Source organism: Sorex fumeus, unplaced genomic scaffold, assembly GCF_029834395.1.
Source record: "Sorex fumeus unplaced genomic scaffold, SorFum_2.1 ptg000013l, whole genome shotgun sequence".
Classification (NCBI taxonomy): Eukaryota; Metazoa; Chordata; class Mammalia; order Eulipotyphla; family Soricidae; genus Sorex; species Sorex fumeus.
The window spans coordinates 15,531,112-15,549,547 of record NW_026606070.1 but is presented as its reverse complement, the minus strand read 5'-3'; the positions used below and the strand labels follow the sequence as shown (position 1 = coordinate 15,549,547).

The 18,436-nt window shown below is 37.4% G+C and overlaps 1 protein-coding gene across 1 annotated transcript in view; it reads right to left on the bottom strand.

The window, feature by feature from the left end:
* Positions 1–17,996, bottom strand: part of GC (GC vitamin D binding protein) — a 33,094-nt gene extending 15,098 nt beyond the window's left edge. The window contains exons 1-7 of the mRNA XM_056111283.1: positions 17,865–17,996; positions 8,587–8,656; positions 7,943–8,075; positions 5,632–5,843; positions 4,028–4,160; positions 3,708–3,802; positions 836–965 (exon numbers count right to left, since the gene is read on the bottom strand). Of these exons, the coding sequence (XP_055967258.1) occupies positions 836–965; positions 3,708–3,802; positions 4,028–4,160; positions 5,632–5,843; positions 7,943–8,075; positions 8,587–8,656; positions 17,865–17,922 (831 nt within the window). The 5' untranslated portion in view covers positions 17,923–17,996. The remainder of the gene's footprint in view (positions 1–835; positions 966–3,707; positions 3,803–4,027; positions 4,161–5,631; positions 5,844–7,942; positions 8,076–8,586; positions 8,657–17,864) is intronic.
* Between the last annotated feature and the right edge of the window lie 440 nt (positions 17,997–18,436).

Here is an 18,436-nt window from a genome sequence, read left to right as displayed (position 1 = left end):
TATCTACTTTCAAAGTTTATATAAGTAAAAATGTGTGAGGACAATTGAGATTATCATCAAATTATAATAGCTATAATGAAACAGCAATTTCTAATATAATTAGCAGTTTCTAGTATAGTGGTCATAGTGCTGTCTACTTAAGTTGTATTTGATGATTATGACCTGTGTCTATACCGCTCAGTACTGTTGAGCATTTTGACTGTGACTGAACTCAATTGGATGCAGGGGCCGGAATATAATTGACAGTGTTTGAGTCAGAGCTACTTCTGACTCTACTCAGGCAACCATATGTGGTGCCAAGGATGAAACCACGACTAACCACAAGCAAGACAAGTGCCTTGGCCCTAGTACTATTACTCTGGTTCAGAAGACTAAATCTTGCTAGTTTTAATTATATTAAACTTAGTCATATGATTTGCTCGAGCGGGCCCAGTAACGTCTCCATTGGAGACTTTGTTGTTACTGTGTCTGGCATATCGAATACTCTCGGTAGCTTGCCGGGCTCTCCGAGAGGGGCGGAGGAATCGAACTCGGGTCGGCCATGTTGGCCGCGTGTAAGGCGAACGCCCTACCCGCTGTGCTATCACTCCAGATAATGTAGTGGTCTGTGTAGGTTGAATATAAAGTCTTGAAAGTCAGAATCTTGTCATTATGGGCGGACTTTGCAGTTCACTAATTTCAAGCTATTAATCCTCTGTAAGTTGTTTTCATATCTGTAAAATGAAGTTAATGTATTTAATCTTTAGAAAAATGTGAGGCTGTGTTGGAATGACGCATTGAGAAACAGAATACCATGTTGTATTGGCTGCCTGTGTCCATGGGCAGACAGTCTTACCTCTTTGGCCATGCAGTCCTCAGATGTAGACTCACAGCACTTTGAAAGGATTCTGGTGATATCTTCCGCTAGTGGCAACACGTCTTTCACATCAGCCGTTGGAACTTTCTGGGCTAGTTTTATGAGATGGCTAAAGAGTTAAAAATGAATTTTGTTAGCATACACACGCCCTCAGTTTTTCTTTGGTTTCATTTGAACATACTGTCTAGAACAGAGGCTTGCAAACTTATTTAGCTTAACAACCACTATTTAAACAAAAGATCAGTGGCTGAGGCCAGGGCGATAGTACAGTGGGTCGGGCATTTGTCTTGCAGGCAGCCAACCTGAGTTCAGTCTCCTTCATCCCACATGATACTTTGAGCACTGCCAGGAATAATTTCTGAGTGCAGAGCCAGGAATAACACTTGGGTCCCCTTGGCCGCCACCTCCCGCCAAAAAAAAAGATCAGTGCCTCACCCCTAGAAATCTCTCTTCTTTATCATAAGCAGACACAAGCTTACCAATTGCGCCTGAGGCTACTAACCATTGCTCCAACTCCCTACCTCCACGCAGGGGCCATATCATGTCTCCCACTTTGGGTAACACTGGTTTAAAAGAACAATATTATACTTCCAGATCTATACTCAACTGTGTGTGGCATATTTACTGCATGATGGAGACTTTGTAACAAAGCCACTGCTCATTTAATATCACCAGTGAATATATTTAGTTGAAGTAAGCCTTAAACATTTTAGAACTTTCAAATTTTGTTAAGTCATTTATGAAAAACATCACACAATTTTTGATTTTCTAGCTTACTGAATTTAGCATAATGCCCTCAAGTTCCATCTATATTGTAGAAGAGGACAAGAATCACTTTTATGGCTGAATACTATTTTGGAGTATTTGTATTACTCAGTGTCTTTATCAATTCATTCCTTTTCTTTTCATCCTTGCAAATACTCATTTTCTGGGCTTTTTTTTTTTTGATCACTTCTAACTGATAGTAGGTGAAGTTCCATGAGTTGAATTTGCATTTGAATGATATTAAACATTAAACATATGCTTGTATATTATATATTATATAAACATATGCTTGTATACATATTTACCATTTGTTTTCTTTGGACAAAAAAAGCTATTTTATTAGAAAACTGAAACCAAAGAGCATATTGATACTTTCAGAGGCAATATACATATATATTTAATTTTATTGAATCACCATGAGATAGTTACAAATTTTCAAGTTTTGGTTACAATCACGCAATGATCAAACACCCATCCCTTCACCAATGCACATTCTCCACCACCAATATCCCCAGTATACCCTCCCGCCTTTTCCACCTTCCCTCTGCCTCCATGGCAGACATTATTCCCCGTAATCTCTCTATACTTTTGGGCATTATGGTCTGCAATACAGAAACTGAGAGGTTATCATGTTTGGTCCTTTATCTACTTTCCAAGGCAGTATATTTATTTTTCTAATTAACAAAAAGAAAAATAGACATTTTAGAAACATACAATAACAGAATCCAAACTTCTCTCATTTAAAAGAAATGATATTAATTGAAGAAAAATAGAAAATAGTTATATAAAATATCTATTCAAATTCTCTGCCCTTTTTTGAAAGGTAATGATGGTTTATAAAAGGTTTTAGGTACATATTATAATTTGATATATGTCAATGATTAGAATCATTGACAATATGTCAACAATTAGCACCAAAAGTCCAGTTTACATTCCTCACTATACAATTGACTTTCTTTTTTTTTGTTTTTGTTTTTTTAAATTTTTTTTATTAGTGAAACGCCAAGAGGTACAGTTATAGACTTACAAATTTTTGTGCTTGGGTTTCAGTTATACAATGATCAAGTACTCATCCCTCCACAACTGACTTCCTTTACTCAATTTATTCACCACCAAATTCTTTCTACTCTGATAACCACCAATACGTTTCTATGCAGAGTCTATCTTTTCATTTATTTTGTTTTTCCATATTGTGCATTAATGAATCTATATGTGTTTCTTTCTTACTTGTCATAATAGCCTTAAGGTTAGACCATGTTGTTGCAAATAGTAAGAGAGGCAAGGGGTTGTTGAAACACACCTGGCAGTGCTCGGGCCTTACCCTGGCTCTGTAAGCAGGGATCACTCTTGATGGAGCTCAGGAGACCATATCAGGGATCAAAAAGGCAAACGTCCTATTCACTCTATTATCTCCTGGTCCCTAGGTTATGTGGTGCCAGGGATTTATTTTTAAAAACAAATAGCTGAGTATTTACTATCTATATTTATTCTATATATGTATATGTACCACATTTTCTTTATACCTCTGTTGACTTGATTCTATATATTAAATAATAATTCAAGATTTTTAATTTTGAGTCACATCCTATGGTTCTCAGGGGTACTCCTAAGAGTCATTCCTGGAAGTGCTCAGGCAACCACCTAAGATGCTTGGGATCAAAATCAAATTGCCTGCATACAAGGCAAGTCACCATATCTACTGTACTATCACTCTGGTCCCAATAAATTGGGAATTTTAATGCCAAGAAAATAATGGGCAAAGCAAATAATAGGTGACTAAACAACATCTTGCTTTCACTTTTGTGGTTGTATTATACTATGTAAAAAGAGAGGAAATAGTTTCTAGTGGTTTTATAAATTTCCTAAGTAATGAATAAACATAAAAAATTGATTAAAGGCAAATCTCGAGTTTTATAATCTAGTCTTGATCCTATTGCTCATACTCCGTATAGAGAAGAAATGCTGAGCTACAATTAAGAGTGTTACTACAGCATAAAACTATAATTATATCTTAAGAATACTAATATTATGAGTAGTAAAAATAAAACAAATATATATAAACATGCTGATTGTGCTTAATTTTTACCTGAGTCTTGATTTCTCCTCCCCATAAGCAACATGTTGTGAACAAAGTCTATTTGACATAGTAGTCAGAAGTGATAAATGTTTCATCTGCAGTCTCTGTCAAAACAAATCAGTTTTTATTAGAAAACTGAATTATCACCAAAGGACTATATTGATACTTTCTAGAGGTAGTGTATTTATTTTTGCAATCAACAAAAAGCAAAATAGAGCTTTCAGAAATGTACTGATAACAGAATCCTAGCTTCTATCAGTATTTAAAGGAAGGGCATTTATTAACAAAAAAATAAAAAAATTATATGGAATGAATAAAATGATACCTACCTCCTTCAAAAAGCATATAGTTGGACTTGATGAGGCACAACAAGACCCTACCATTGAGAGATAAGTCTTGGTATAACCAACTAATAGTGGCAGAGGAGCTTGTCCATAGTTAATAGAATAGTCATACAGAAATCTGTAGGAAACAATAACAGAAATGGTTAAAACATTTGTCAGAAACTGTCAACTAAGAGGATGTCTGTTTGCTAATTTATAGCTTTACTATTTATAATTATTCATGTGAAATATTGATGTTGAAAAACATCAAGGATTTAGAGAAAGGGATTTAATGCTATTTATTTGTCATCAATGCTGTCATTAAATATCAGTTTCTCTAATACCCTGGTGGTTTCTTTGAGAAATGAGTCATTTGTATTTTTGTTTATTTAGGGTTTGCAAGTTTTATGGCCCAAAGTAACTGCTTATATAATTGAGCACATGAAAGTAAATATGGTAGATTTCCTTCCCCTTACCTCAATTAATTATTCCAGATAATTGTTAAGTATACAGTTTTTTGTTTTGTGTTGTTTTGGGGCCATACCTAGCAGTGCTTAGGGATTACTCCTGGCTTAACACTCAAGGATCACTCCTGGCAGGCTCGAGATAATATGGGATGCCAGGGATTGAACCCAGATGGCTTTGTGCAAGGCAAGCACCCTACCAACTGTATCATCGCTCTGACCCCGAAGTATATATTTAATTATTCTTTTTAGTTTATTCTTCTTAGTCCCTAAAGGTTTGAGAGACTAAACTCTTAGAAAATCCTGTGGAAATGCACTATAATGGCAAGTCAACCAATTTTTATCAAGTCAATAGTTTCATACTATTAAAGTCAGTTTGAATGACATTGCTCTTTTCCTCTGTTTACTATTATTTGTATGTCTACTTTTTTATTTTATAATATTCTAAGACTAATATACAGAATTGCTTGTGGATCTACCTCCTAATGAATATTACTTTACAATCTGTTGCTTCATCAATTTGGTTCTGCACAAGTCTTGCCTGGTTCTTTATGAATACGACTCCTCATGAATTTTAAACAATGAGATCGAAGTAATATGCTAATTTATGCTATATAACATGTTTCACATTCATAAACATTTCTAGGGGTGCTCTGGAGGAATGAAAGGAAAACACTATTTCTTATGCTTTAGTGGAAACTAGAATTTTGTTGCTGTGCATATTTTAAATATCATGTAGAGTATGCAAAAAATTCTTGGCATAAGGAGAAGCATAATAGCTGCTGTCAAACATTTGAAAATATCATATGGAGACTAAACCACTAAAGTAATTCTGCTTCAGATAATATGAGTGGACTGGGATGTAGGAAAGTTGATTTTGTTTAAGAAAAGCATTTATAATAATCTGCACTGACAGAGATAGTTTGTACTGAGTGAGTGAAATTTTTTGTTATTGAGAGTTGTCCAAATTGCAATAGAACAGGTGTTTTATATATATTAAACATATATAAAAATATATATGTGTATATACACATATATATTGTGTTTGTGGGAGAGTGTGTATATATCAGTGTGGAGGAGATATATATCACCACATCTCTGATATTCTTTGTCCTAGGTTTTTATTTCTGATAAAAGCTCACTTACTGCTCAACAAATCCCTTGGGATCTTTCCTGAATGCTTCACAAATTTCATCATTTGTTGGTTCCACATAAGTCGGAAATTCTTGTGGTTGGTGCTTCAAGGCAGCCATGCACAGCTTTCGCTCCAGGCCCTCGCTGGCACAGCACTCGGAGGTTCCTGGATGCGCTGGAAATGGGGAATCACTTTCACAGGACTTTTCAGACAATGCTGAGGTCTAGAAAGGAGAGAAGAAAAAGGAAATCTACTCATCAAATTTCTAGCTTTCTCATAATAATATCTTAGTAGTTCATTTTATTCAAGTACTATTATTGGTTCATAACATTATATAGAATCCCAGGAATATGGGAATATAGATATATATATATAAAAACTGCATTGTTTGCCACCAAAAGGCTATTTTATATCCATCACTATACAATTGACATTTACTGTCCTCCCTTTCCTTCTGGTATATCTTTAATTAGACTTTAATTTTAAAATTCTCATTTGTAAAAAACTAACCCATGCCAACACTCCATATGATGACTTGTGAACATGACATGTTGCTTAATTATAGTTATAAGCAAGGTAGGGTCTTATTTATGTTAATAAATGAATCTCCTTAGAATAGAACAAAAAATAGCACCTTCATTAATTTTTGGACTATGTTTGATTACATCCATTAGAAGTTAAATCCTCCAGCCCGGGTATTTATCCAAACTGATTTTAGCAACTCGGATCCTCCAAATTCCAATAGGCGGGGGTCACACCCACCAACTGGCCCCCTGGCACCGTGTAATCCCATCAGCGGCCAAGACTCAGAGACTATAAAAACCAGCTCCCGGAAGAGAACAGTGCAATCTCCTGCCCCCGCGCCTGACTGTCCTCGCCAGAGCCCGTTGGAGGGCAGCGGGTTGAGCTTTCCTCCCCGCCCTGACCAGGGATCCAGCAGCCGAAGACCTCCAGGACCAGCCACCACCATGCTGAGACCACTCTCCGCACACATGAAGGTACTGGCAGAGGGACAAAGCCACGCGGGTTCCGGGGCCGAGATCTCCGAGCTTACTCGGATCAGGGCGGATCATCCTCCACCCAGATCCTCCAAATTCCAGTAGGCGGGGGTCACACCCACCACCTGGCCCCCTGGTGCCGTGTAATCCCATCAGCGGCCAAGACTCAGAGACTAAAAACCAGCTCCCAGAAGAGAACAGTGCAATCTCCTGCCCCCGTGCCTGACTGTCCTCGCCAGAGCCCATTGGAGGGCAGCAGGTTGAGCTTTCCTCCCCGCCCCGACCAGGGCTCTGGCAGCCGAAGACCTCCAGGACCAGCCACCACCATGCTGAGACCACTCTCCGCACACATGAAGGTACTGGCAGAGGGACAAAGCCATGCGGGTTCCGGGGCCGAGATCTCCGAGCCTACTCGGATCAGGGCCGATCATCCTCCACCCAGATCCTCCAAATTCCAGTAGGCGGGGGTCACACCCACCAATTGACCCACTGGCGCCGTGTAATCCCATCAGCGGCCAAGACTCAGAGACTATAAAAACCAGATCCCGGAACCGTGCGGCCGTGAATGCCGCCTTCTTATTATAACATCTTATTATGACATCTTATTATCTCATTCCTACTTTGGACAAACTGGCAGGCTACCGAATGTAGCCTGCCCACACAGCAGAGACTGGCAAACTTCCCGTGGCGTACCCAATATGCCAAATACCAGTAACAATGATGGGTCTCATTCTCCTAAAGAGCCTTGAATATAATCTCAGGGCTAGGATGAAGGAGACGTTACTGGGGCCTGCTCGAGGCAATCGACGAATAACAGGATTTTTTGTGTGATTTTAGCAACTATAAGAGTAAGAGGTTACTTGAAAAAAACTCCTGATCTCCCACTTGCTTTCTGCTACAATTCCCCACTGAGAAGGAGAACCTCTTTCATTCAAATAGAAGACTTAATTCTTTTTTCATTTTGGATCACACTCGGCAATGCACAGGGGTTACTCCTGGCTCTGCACTCAGGAATTACTCTTGGCGGTGCTTAGGGGATCATATGGGATGCTGGGAATCGAACCCTGGTTGGTGGTGGGCAAGGCAAACACCCTACCCGCTGTGCTATCACTCCGGCTCCAAGAAGACGAAATTCTTGATGGCTTTAGTCTAGGTTTCTCTTTATTTACTCCAGGGTTCTTGATTCTCCTTTTGCATATTAGATTTCATAAAAATAAATATTTGAGCTACACAAAGGTCAGCCCCTTTCCCACTGCACCCTCTCTCTGGCTCCTCATCTTTCTCTTCTGAGCCACTGTTGACAGGGCCAGTCATGGAAACCTACCCGGCTGTCGTAGCACTCAGGGTCAGCCCCTTCAGCACAGCAGGCTTCTGTCAAGGAGACAACTTCATTTATCAGGTGACTGACCTGTTCAAATGTGCCACTGGGGAATTTTCTGCTGTAGAGGATTATTGATCTGTGAAGAAAACAAAGTCAATCCTAATGAGAGTTAATCATTTTTTCACATTTTCACATACAAAACAAGAGTCTGTTCATTTTTTTTAAAGGAATATTGCATACTTAGTAAAATAAAAATGACTTGAAAGATAATCTTGCAGATTTGCAGGAGTTGGATTTGCAATTTCTCTTCTAACCAGTCAGATATTTTCTATTTCTCCTTACCCCTCAAATAAATGTCCCGTTACCTCTCTACCGGTGTTGGAGTCCTAGCATTAGTTTTTACTTTAGAATATGCTTACTTATTCTCTTAACTCATCGATGAACTTACTGATAATAGTCTTCGACAATAATACTAATAGTTTCATTGTAAATTTGGAATGCCCTCAATTTGCTGGACAGTTCTGACCACATTGACTTGAGGACATCCTCTTCTTAGCAGGCATCTATTGCCCCCTCCAGGCTGATCTGAAATTACCATATACAGTTTCATTCAGAACGGAGTAATCAAGAGTGATGACTATACTTACAAAGATCTAAAGTTATCTTTTCCCATATGGGCGAGTTCCTTGCAGACTTTTTCCTTTTCATATTCTCTGCCTAGAAAGCAGAAATAGAAAGAGTTTTCTTATCTCTTTTCAACATATTTTACATTATATATGCATGCATAGGGCCAAAGAGATAGTACAGTGGCAAAGGTGCTTGCCAAGCTCTATCCCTGATACACAGATAGTTTCTGCAGGAAAGATTATGCCTGAGTGCAGAGTCCTAAGCAATGCCAGGGATACCCTGCCCCCGCCTCCTGCAAATGTGCAAGTACTCACGGATTCATATTTGGTAAAGTAACTTTTCTTCCTGTATATTTTGTTTCTTAATGACATTTTGTATTAGGTGCATTTCTAGCTTCCTCATGATGAATTATGTTAATATGACGCACAATAAAATCTTTCTGTGATGCTGGCAATCACACCTAAGGTTTCCTAAATGTGAAGTGTGTGTTCTATCACCCTATCTCACTCCCAGCCACTGTCATACTCTAAATTTCAAAAGGTATCAGAAAAAGTGAATTAATGCTGAAAATACTAAGTCAGTCTTTCTATACCAAGTAGCAAGATGGAAACGATTGATATGGCAATATTTCCTTTTTTTTTTGATATGGCAATATTTCTTAGGTTCTGTCTTTATAATAGTATTAAAAGGGAAATTTAAATCACTTCCTCCTCTTTTAATTCAGTTTAAAGAAATAAGAACAAAAAAAGGTAAGCGAGGTAATAACCACTGCCTTGTTCTGACCCAGCAGTGCAGGATGCCCTCAATTTGCTGGACAGTTCTGACCACATTGACTTGAGGACATCCTCTTCTTAGCAGGCATCTATTGAATTAAAATTTGAGTAAAACTGTCCATCAGTACCACACTGTAATTGTTGGGATTGAAGTCAGGCTCAGTTATCTAAGTAGGAATGGAACTCAGGGCCTAAAAGACGGAATGCCTAGTCTCCAGCTCTTTGAATTATCTCCCTGGTCCCTTGTTGAATCTTTTATTATTTTCATTTAATAAAGTACCAGATAAAATCCTATATTCAAAATGAAATATGGACATGGGGGCCAGAGTGATAGTACAGGGGGGAGGGCATGTGCCTTGCACATGGCCAAGCTGGGTTCAATCCCTGGCATCCCATATGGTCCCCCAAGCACCACAAGGAGTAATTCCTGAGTGCAGAGCCATGAGTAAACACTGAGCATCGCTGGGTGAGACTCCAAAAGCAAAAGCAAAACCAAACCAAAACCAAAATGAAACATGTCACGTGAGCCCCGAGAAATATTGTTACTAGCCTTTAAGCATCGGTTTTTCATCTCACCAGTTTCACTCAATGTGTTATGGTACTCTTAGCATGCATGTGAATGTGGTGTAAATGAAAACTACAGATGATTGCTGAAAACTTTGTCAGCTCCTTCTATTTGCATAGTACTTTAGAATTCAGAGGTAGTGTTGGAGTGTAAAAATAATTTGATAGTGAGAGGAAACAGATAAACCGCATAAGACTTGAAGTGATTTCAGAATGAGTTTGCTGAAATTGTCATCCTTGGGCAAGGAGGAAACCCAAAGCGAATGTTCTGAATTAAAATTTGAGTAAAACTGTCCATATAAAAATAACCTGTAGAGGAAGCTGTTGTACTGTATTTCTCAGATAGACTACTAGAATATGATTTTTATGAAAGGGTTATATAGCCAAAGAGAAGATGTACAATTCACAAGACTATTCAAACATTAACAATATTCTCATCTTCCAAGGGAAAACAAACTCTAAAATTAATATGCAATATTAATATTTACAAATTGGTTTCTTGTTCTGTGGACATTTGTTTCATTTTTGGTTCACAACAGTTGAGCTCCCTTTGATTTGTACAATTCTATACCAAGTGAACTATAAACAACATATTCTGTTCTCAAATGAGTCAGTGGTTATTAAGAAGGTGAGCTGGACTTTAGTACAGACACAGTAAATATTGACAAAGTCTTAGTGACACTGATGAAATTTTCACATCAAATGACACCTTAGTGCCAAATGTTTGCACAACTTCTTTTTTTTGTGGTAGAATGTCCCATTTCTATCTATATTGTGAAATATTCTGGGAAGTCATGTCTAATTTTGAACTTTTCAGATCAAATTAATTTACTCTTAGGAAAATTTTATGGCTGTATGCATTTCATGTCTCTTGACACAGCAGTAATACTTATTCGTGCATGAAATATAATTGTTATGTCTATGAATAGATGGAGGCTGGAGTGATAGCACAGCGGCAGGGTGTTTGCCTTGCACGCAGCCAGCCCGGCCGAGCCAGGTTTGATTCCTCGCCCCTCTCAGAGAACCCACCAAGCTATCGAGAATATCTCATCCACGCGGCAAAGTCTGGCAAGCTACCCGTGACATATTGAATAGGCCAAACACAGTAACAACAAGTCTCACAATGGAGACACTACTGGTGCCCACTTGAGCAAATCGATGAATAACAGGAGGACAGTGTTTGTTTTTTTTGTTTATGAATAGATGATTTAATTGAATAGATGATTGAGTTATATTTTGCAATTTAGTCCCTTTAACATTCCCTTCCTTTATTTCTTCCTTCCCTTTCTTCCTCCCTCCATTCCTCCCTTTCTTCCTCCCTCCCTCCCTCTGTCCTCCTTCCTCCCTTCCTCTTTTTCCTCCTTCCTTCCTTCCTTCCTTCCTTCCTTCCTTCCTTCCTTCCTTCCTTCCTTCTTTCCTTCCTTCCTTCATCCTTCCTTTCTCCAGAAAGGTTCAGAATAGCTGTTTGTATATTCATAACCTTTATTCATTATTTAAAATTTTTTTTGTCCATACATGTTCATACTCTGGACTCTCTACTCAGGTAATAATTCTGAGGGATCCTGAGGGGTGCAGGGCCATATGCAATGTTTAAAATGGCATTGGAGTCAGTCATGTGCAAGGCAAGCACATCACTACTGAACTCTTTCTGCCCTTACACCCTTTTAAAGACTATGAATAAAAGTGTTTATTCAAATTCGATTAGATATTAATGATTTTAGGATAGTGATTTTGCTTGAAAAGATTAAACATTGATGGGCTGATTTGAGATAAATCAGATCCAGTCTATTTGAGATGAAACTATTGATATATCACTAGAAACATTGTCATACAATTGTCATTTGAATAATATTTCATTTTTAGCATCCTTAACCATATCTATTAGCATTTTTAAAATGTCAATATAGCACCACTTGACTTTTCATGTTGATGTTGATGTATTTTCACAAGTGTGCATTTATTACTGTTTGAGTCAATGAACTGAAATTCAACAATTTGAATATTAAACCTAGAGATCTCTATGTTATCTGAAGATACACATAATATCAATAGATTGAAAAAAGCAAGAGGCAATTAAGTGAACCTCAGCATAATTGGAACAAATAAAATTTAATTTTAGATTCTGAAACTGCTAAAATGAATTAAAACAGGAGAAGAAAGAGTTAGTGGTATAGCTGCCCATAAATGATCATTGTAGTGTTCTCATAGACTCAAGCTAATGCCCTTGGGCTCATCATCGGTTGTGGTAACACAAACAAATAAATATTGTAATCATAAGTCTAAAAGGAGGCACTCTTCCTTTATGATTCTCATTACATCTCCACAGATGTAAGCATCTTCTTGTCTCTAAATGTTTTTGCAAAGTGCATATAGGGTATCAGGTTTCTCTTACCCCTTTTGGATGCTTGAGTATGATCCTCTGCATCCTGACTTGAATGCATTATTGGGCTTAGTTTTAAAGGAATATGGAATAATCGTTGTTCTTTTTTGGTTGGAGGTATGCATTGCACTGTCCTCCCGTTGCTCATCAATTTGCTCGAGCGGGCCCAGTAACGTCTCCATTGTGAGACTTGTTGCTACTGTGTTTGGCATATCGAATAAGTCATGGGGAGCTTGCCAGGATTCTCGGTAGCTTGCCGGGCTCTCCGAGAGGGGCAGAGGAATGGAACCTGGGTCAGCTATGCTGGCTGCACGCAAGGCAAACGCCCTACTGCTGTGCTATTGCTCCCGCCCGGTTGGAGGTATATATATCTATATAATTTTGTGTCAGGTTTGAGAGCTTTATGTATAAATTGTTTTTATGGAAAGTGGTCTGTTATTTTCCAAATAACCAAATATTAACCTTGTGTATGTTTTGTCATGAGTTTGAGACTTACTCTAAAGGAGTTTAGCAGCTGGAGCGATAGCACAGTGGGTAAGGTGTTCGCCTTACAAGCGGCCAACATGGTCGACCCGAGTTCGATTCCTCCGCCCCTCTCGGAGAGCCCGGCAAGCTACCGAGAGTATTGATATGCCAGACACAGTAACAACAAAGTCTCCAATGGAGACGTTACTGGGCCCGCTCGAGCATAGGTGATAGCTTTTGAAAAATTTGTTCCTGCCTTTTCAAATTATGACTAGAATTCTGAAAAGCTAAATTATTTCTCTTCATAGTCTTTCTTTTTGTTTCAAATATGAGGGCAAGAGAGGCTAAATGAATCTAAATCAACTCTCTAAATTGCTTTAATCTCAATATAGAGAGTCAAATATAATAATATTTATCAGGCATTTGTGGCTGGAGCGATAGCACAGCGGTAGGGCGTTTGCCTTGCATGCAGCCAATATGCGGACCCAAGTTCGATTCCTCTGCCCCTCTCAGAGAGCCCGGCAAGCTACTGAGAGTATCTCGCGCGCACGGCAGAGCCTGGCAAGCTATCCGTGAGGTTTTCAATATGCCAAACACAGTAACAAGTGTCACAATGGAGATGTTACTGGGCCCGCTCGAGCAAATCAATGAACAACAGGAGAACCGTGACTGTATCTTGTGAATACATTTTACAAATAGGGCATGGCTAATTATGTTTTCTTTAAGCAAAAATTTCTCTATCTTTTCTGAAAACTCTTGGGAAAATACATCTATTCTGTTTCAGGACTCAAGAAGCTCCTCAAATTCTGGATACATGAATGTTAAAAAAAATACCAGTTCTCTCTTGCCCCAACCTTGTCCCACTGCCATTGGAGGTGGGAAAAGTATACTGGTGGAGGGATGGGTGTTGGAACATTAAATAACTGAAATCCAACGATGAACAACTTTGTAAATGTGTATATCCCTATGATTCAAATAAAATAAATAAATTAATTAGTAAAAAATACCAGTTTATAAAGAATTATGACGCATGAATTTACAATAGCCGAAGTAATGCATCCTTAAATGAAGAATGGAAAATCAAATTTACATAATATAGCTTTAATATAAACATGAAATAGTGATTCTGCTTCAAAGTTTAGCCATGAACTACATTCCTCTTGATTAAAAAAGTTCAGAAGATATTGAACATATAATTTTTCTTTTAATTTTTATCAACTCACACATTTCAGTGGCTATTAAAAACAACCATGCAATCTAATGACAAAGGGATATCTATACATCGCCATAAGTATCTTAGGTAGTACTATTATCAAGTCTATTATCAAATGTATTTTTTTGTCAAATAGATCCCTTGAACCATTTGAATGCATATTTTAAAAGTACAGTAGAGAACTATAAGCAACGTTAATTGCACAGAAAACTTTAGTTTCTTAAATCTAGATTTGTGTATAAAAATTTTATAAGGAAAAAATCTATAGGAATGTAACACTGAACTTCTAACAAGATTTTATCCTTAATGGAATATCATTTTTTAGTATTCTCGCTAAATTCCAGAGAAGCGGTAAAGGCTCATTATTGACCACTTATAAAAACTGTAACCTAATTGAACATTTTACAAATATTAGGCAGTAAGTGCTAATTTGTGCTAGAGTATGATTAAGATTGCTTCAAGTTCTTTTATGGCACTTCATTTATTTTGGATTGCTAAAGAGAACTTATTAAACTAATAATGAGTTTTGTCAATATAATGCAGGTAGAAAATTAAATTTCTCTGTCATCTTCAGAATGTTTCAGGTACTACATTCTAATTGTCACTACAATGTAATGTCTTAGCTATATTTTCAAAAAATAAAATAAAACTACCTACTACCACTGAGCATTTTCTTTAACTTTGATCAAATGCTAAGTTAGGAAGCTCCTAGATGCATAACTTTACATGTGAATTCACTAATAGTGATAATGGATTTGAATCTTAAACTTAACAACAAGTCTTACAATGGAGACATTACTGTGCCCGCTCGAGCAAAACGATGAACAACAGGAGGACAGTGCTACCGTGCTACCATTTGAAATATTCTAATAATGATAAATTTGTGACATTACACAAACTTGTTGAAATTTTGTAGAAGGTTCTACAAATTGTCCTTCATTTCATGGAGGTTGTATTTTACTTTTACACTTGTTGCAATAAACAAACAACTGGTTACAGGAAACCACACTTTGATGATGAGGTTATTAGAACTAAAACTCAGAACAGAGTAAGAGAATGAAGAAGCCTGCAGTGGTAGATGCTATTTGGGGTAGATTAGTCAGAGAAGTTTCCTCCATATGGAAGCTTCAGCTAAGAGGTAAGGGAGGTGAGGAATGTAACTGTGTGGATCACAGAGGAGGGACCGTGCAAATGAGGCAACTGGGAAATTGTCGTTTCTTTTTTTTTTTTAGGACTTCAGGAACTATAAGACAACAAAAGTACTAACTATGAAGCAACCAAAAAGGACAAATGTATGGCTTATTTCTTAAATGAGCTTATTTTGACTTAGTAAAAAATAAGTCTTGAGTAAAATTCATTTTTTTTAAATTGAATCACTGTGAGATACAGTTACAGAATTACAAACATTCATGATTACATTTCAGTCATACAATGAACAAGCACCCATCCCTCCATCAGTGCCCATTCTCCACCACCAATGTTCCCAGTATCCCTCCTTCCAGCCCCACCCCTTCTCACCCCCTGCCTCTGTGGCTGGCACATTCCCTCTTTCTCTCTCTCCTTTTGGGTGTTATGGTTTTGCAATACAGGTACTAAGAGATCATCTGGCTGGAGCGATAGCACAGTGGTAGGGCGTTCGCCTTACAAGCGGCCAACATGGCCGACCCGAGTTCGATTCCTCCGCCCCTCTCGGAGAGCCCGGCAAGCTACCGAGAGAGTATTCGATATGCCAGACACAGTAACAACAAAGTCTCCAATGGAGACGTTACTGGGCCCGCTCGAGCAAATCGACGATCAACGGGAGGGCCTTTATTTATTATTTTATTTAAGAGATCATCATGTTTGGTCCATAGTCTACTTTCAGCACACATCTCCCATTCCAAGTGATCCCTCCAATCATCGTTTACTTAGTAGTTTCTTCTCTATCCCAGCTGCCTTTCCCCCCAGCATGTGAGAATGGTTTCCAAGCCATGGAGCAATCCTCCCGGCCTTTATTTCTACTGTCCTTAGGTGTTAGTCTCCTATTATGTTACTTTATATTCCACAAATGAGTGCAGTCATTCTATGTCTGTTCCTCTCCTTCTGACTAATTTCACTTAGCATGATACTATCCATGTCCATCCACTTATATGCAAATCTCATGACAAAATTCACTTCGGAAAAGGTGTTCTGGGTAAGTGCTGTTGGTGGATGGTCAACTCTAGAACTTTAAAATGACTGTAATCCACACCAATATTGCATTACCTAAGGTGTCTCTAAACTTTTCCTCTCTATACTTATGTAACTTTCTTCCAGGAGTTAGCATCCCTAGCTTCCAGGTAGATTGCATACTAATATTTTAGCATCCTCAGTCATTATGTAACAGAGAATCGATGGATCATGATTAATGTACTCAAATATTGAACATTAATTGTTTTGAGATGTACTTTATACTTTTCAGGATATATTATAAAACCTGTAAGGAGTCAGTTAATCTAATTTAAATTCACTGTGAAGTTCAAAACTTTGTGATTGTAGACTTTCTGTATCTGTTTCATTAAATGTGAGACACTGCTGAAGAATGTTGAAACAGAGTTTGCAGAATATTGTGATTTGCCAAAGGACACAATTTCTTTGAGGTGAATCTAAAGTATTTCACTGACTCAGAAGTCCAGATGGTGATCCATGTTATGGAGCTTACATAATTCTTAGACCTAACCAGAATGGGACCACCTTTATCTTGAAGGTTGCTTCTGTAGGATTTTTCAGGTTCAAAGAAAGGAAGAAAGTTTTCAGGGTTTCTTGGGACATAGCCAATTTTGAGGAACACAAGTTTACTAATTTATTTTTTATTTCATATTGCATAGTATTAAAAAAGATTCTTCTGCAGAACCCACGGATAGTAAAGAAAAAGTTTTAAACAACTAAAGTAAAACCAAGGGAGAATGAAAATAAAGAGAATAATCTTAGAAGTAAGATTGTTAATAACCCCAACTTATTAGATATAATTCTTTATTCCACTGGTTAGGTATTATTAATATGAATATTAATTTATTATTTGAATGAGATTTTAAAAAATTGATTCACTATAAATGACAAAGGTATTCATGACTGGGTTTCAGGCATACCGTGTTTCATCACCAATCCCTTCACCAGTGTCACTTGAGTGAGAGTGTTCACTACACTAAATGAAAATATTAGTTTTTCTGAAACAAAAACAGAACCTCTTACAAGCATTAAAGAATCAACCAAAAAATGTATTAGAATTTATTGTGAAAAACTCCCAAGTTATAAAATTCATAAAGTTGTATATTTGATGCAATTTTAATTTATCGTTTAAAAATTCTTATATATCGATCAAAGGTTAAGACTATTTGAAAAATAGTTTTAACATAAATATAGCTAAGTTATCTTATTTAACAGCTATTGAAGGTATTTTATGTGGGATATATTAGAAACTGTAATGAATTTTCAATTATTTCATATTCAGTATTTCTTGAAGATCAAAGAAAACTTTTTATTTTTATATAATCTTTATACATTTATACACTCATGTACAATTCTGCTATATTCTGCTTTGAGTGGAAATAAAAGCTTGAAATCTGAAAATATTCACTGATTGACCATAGCCTCCATTTTTTAAATCTTTTTAACAGTTAAAACCTAAGTTACTATAATTCCCTGCATCTTGATTATCAAACAATGTAGAGAAGAAAAATAGGCATATTCCCTTTTCCTTTTTGAGATCCTTGAATTTTTTTCCTGTTCAAAATAGAATAACATTTCATATTTGAGCTCAGATTAATTTCTCTACCTAACATAGTCTCAATTTCCCCCACTTTCATTTTTGTAATTTTTTAAGTTTTATCAGAAAGTCAGAAAAGAAAGTGCCCTTGTCAGTGGACAGAGCACTGGAAGTCTTACCCCTCTCGAGGGCGTGCACCCCTGCTAGTGCAAGCAGGACAATCAGGATTCTCTTCATGTTCCTGCTGGCCAGGCCTGCCACAGATCTGTCTCCTGCCAGTTACCCAGTAAAAAGTGCCAGCAGAGAAGAACCTCTTCCTTTTTCTAAGATTCCCAACTATGAACTAATCAATTATTAATCTGCACAGATGCAAGGGTAGTCATCTTTGGCCTACAAAAGATAATGTCCTCTATCAAGGCAAATAGACATCCTGAGATGATGTGGTAAAGTCTAGGAGGTGCTAATCATTAACTTTGTTCAGCTGAAGAGGGTTGTGTAGCCTTTACTGTTGCATTTTACTAAAACCTCATGATTTGCTGGGTACATCCCTCTCTCTTAAGGGTTCTAAGTCACCTTTATATAGTCCCTCCTATTCTCACAATATGTAAATGAAAAATTAGAGGTTCTCTCTCTCTGTCTCTTTAAAATGATACTTCAAATATATACCTCAAAAATGATACTTCAAATACAATTTAAATGCTTCAAGTTACTTTAGAACATTTCAGATAGTATGTTTTAAACAATTAGGCAA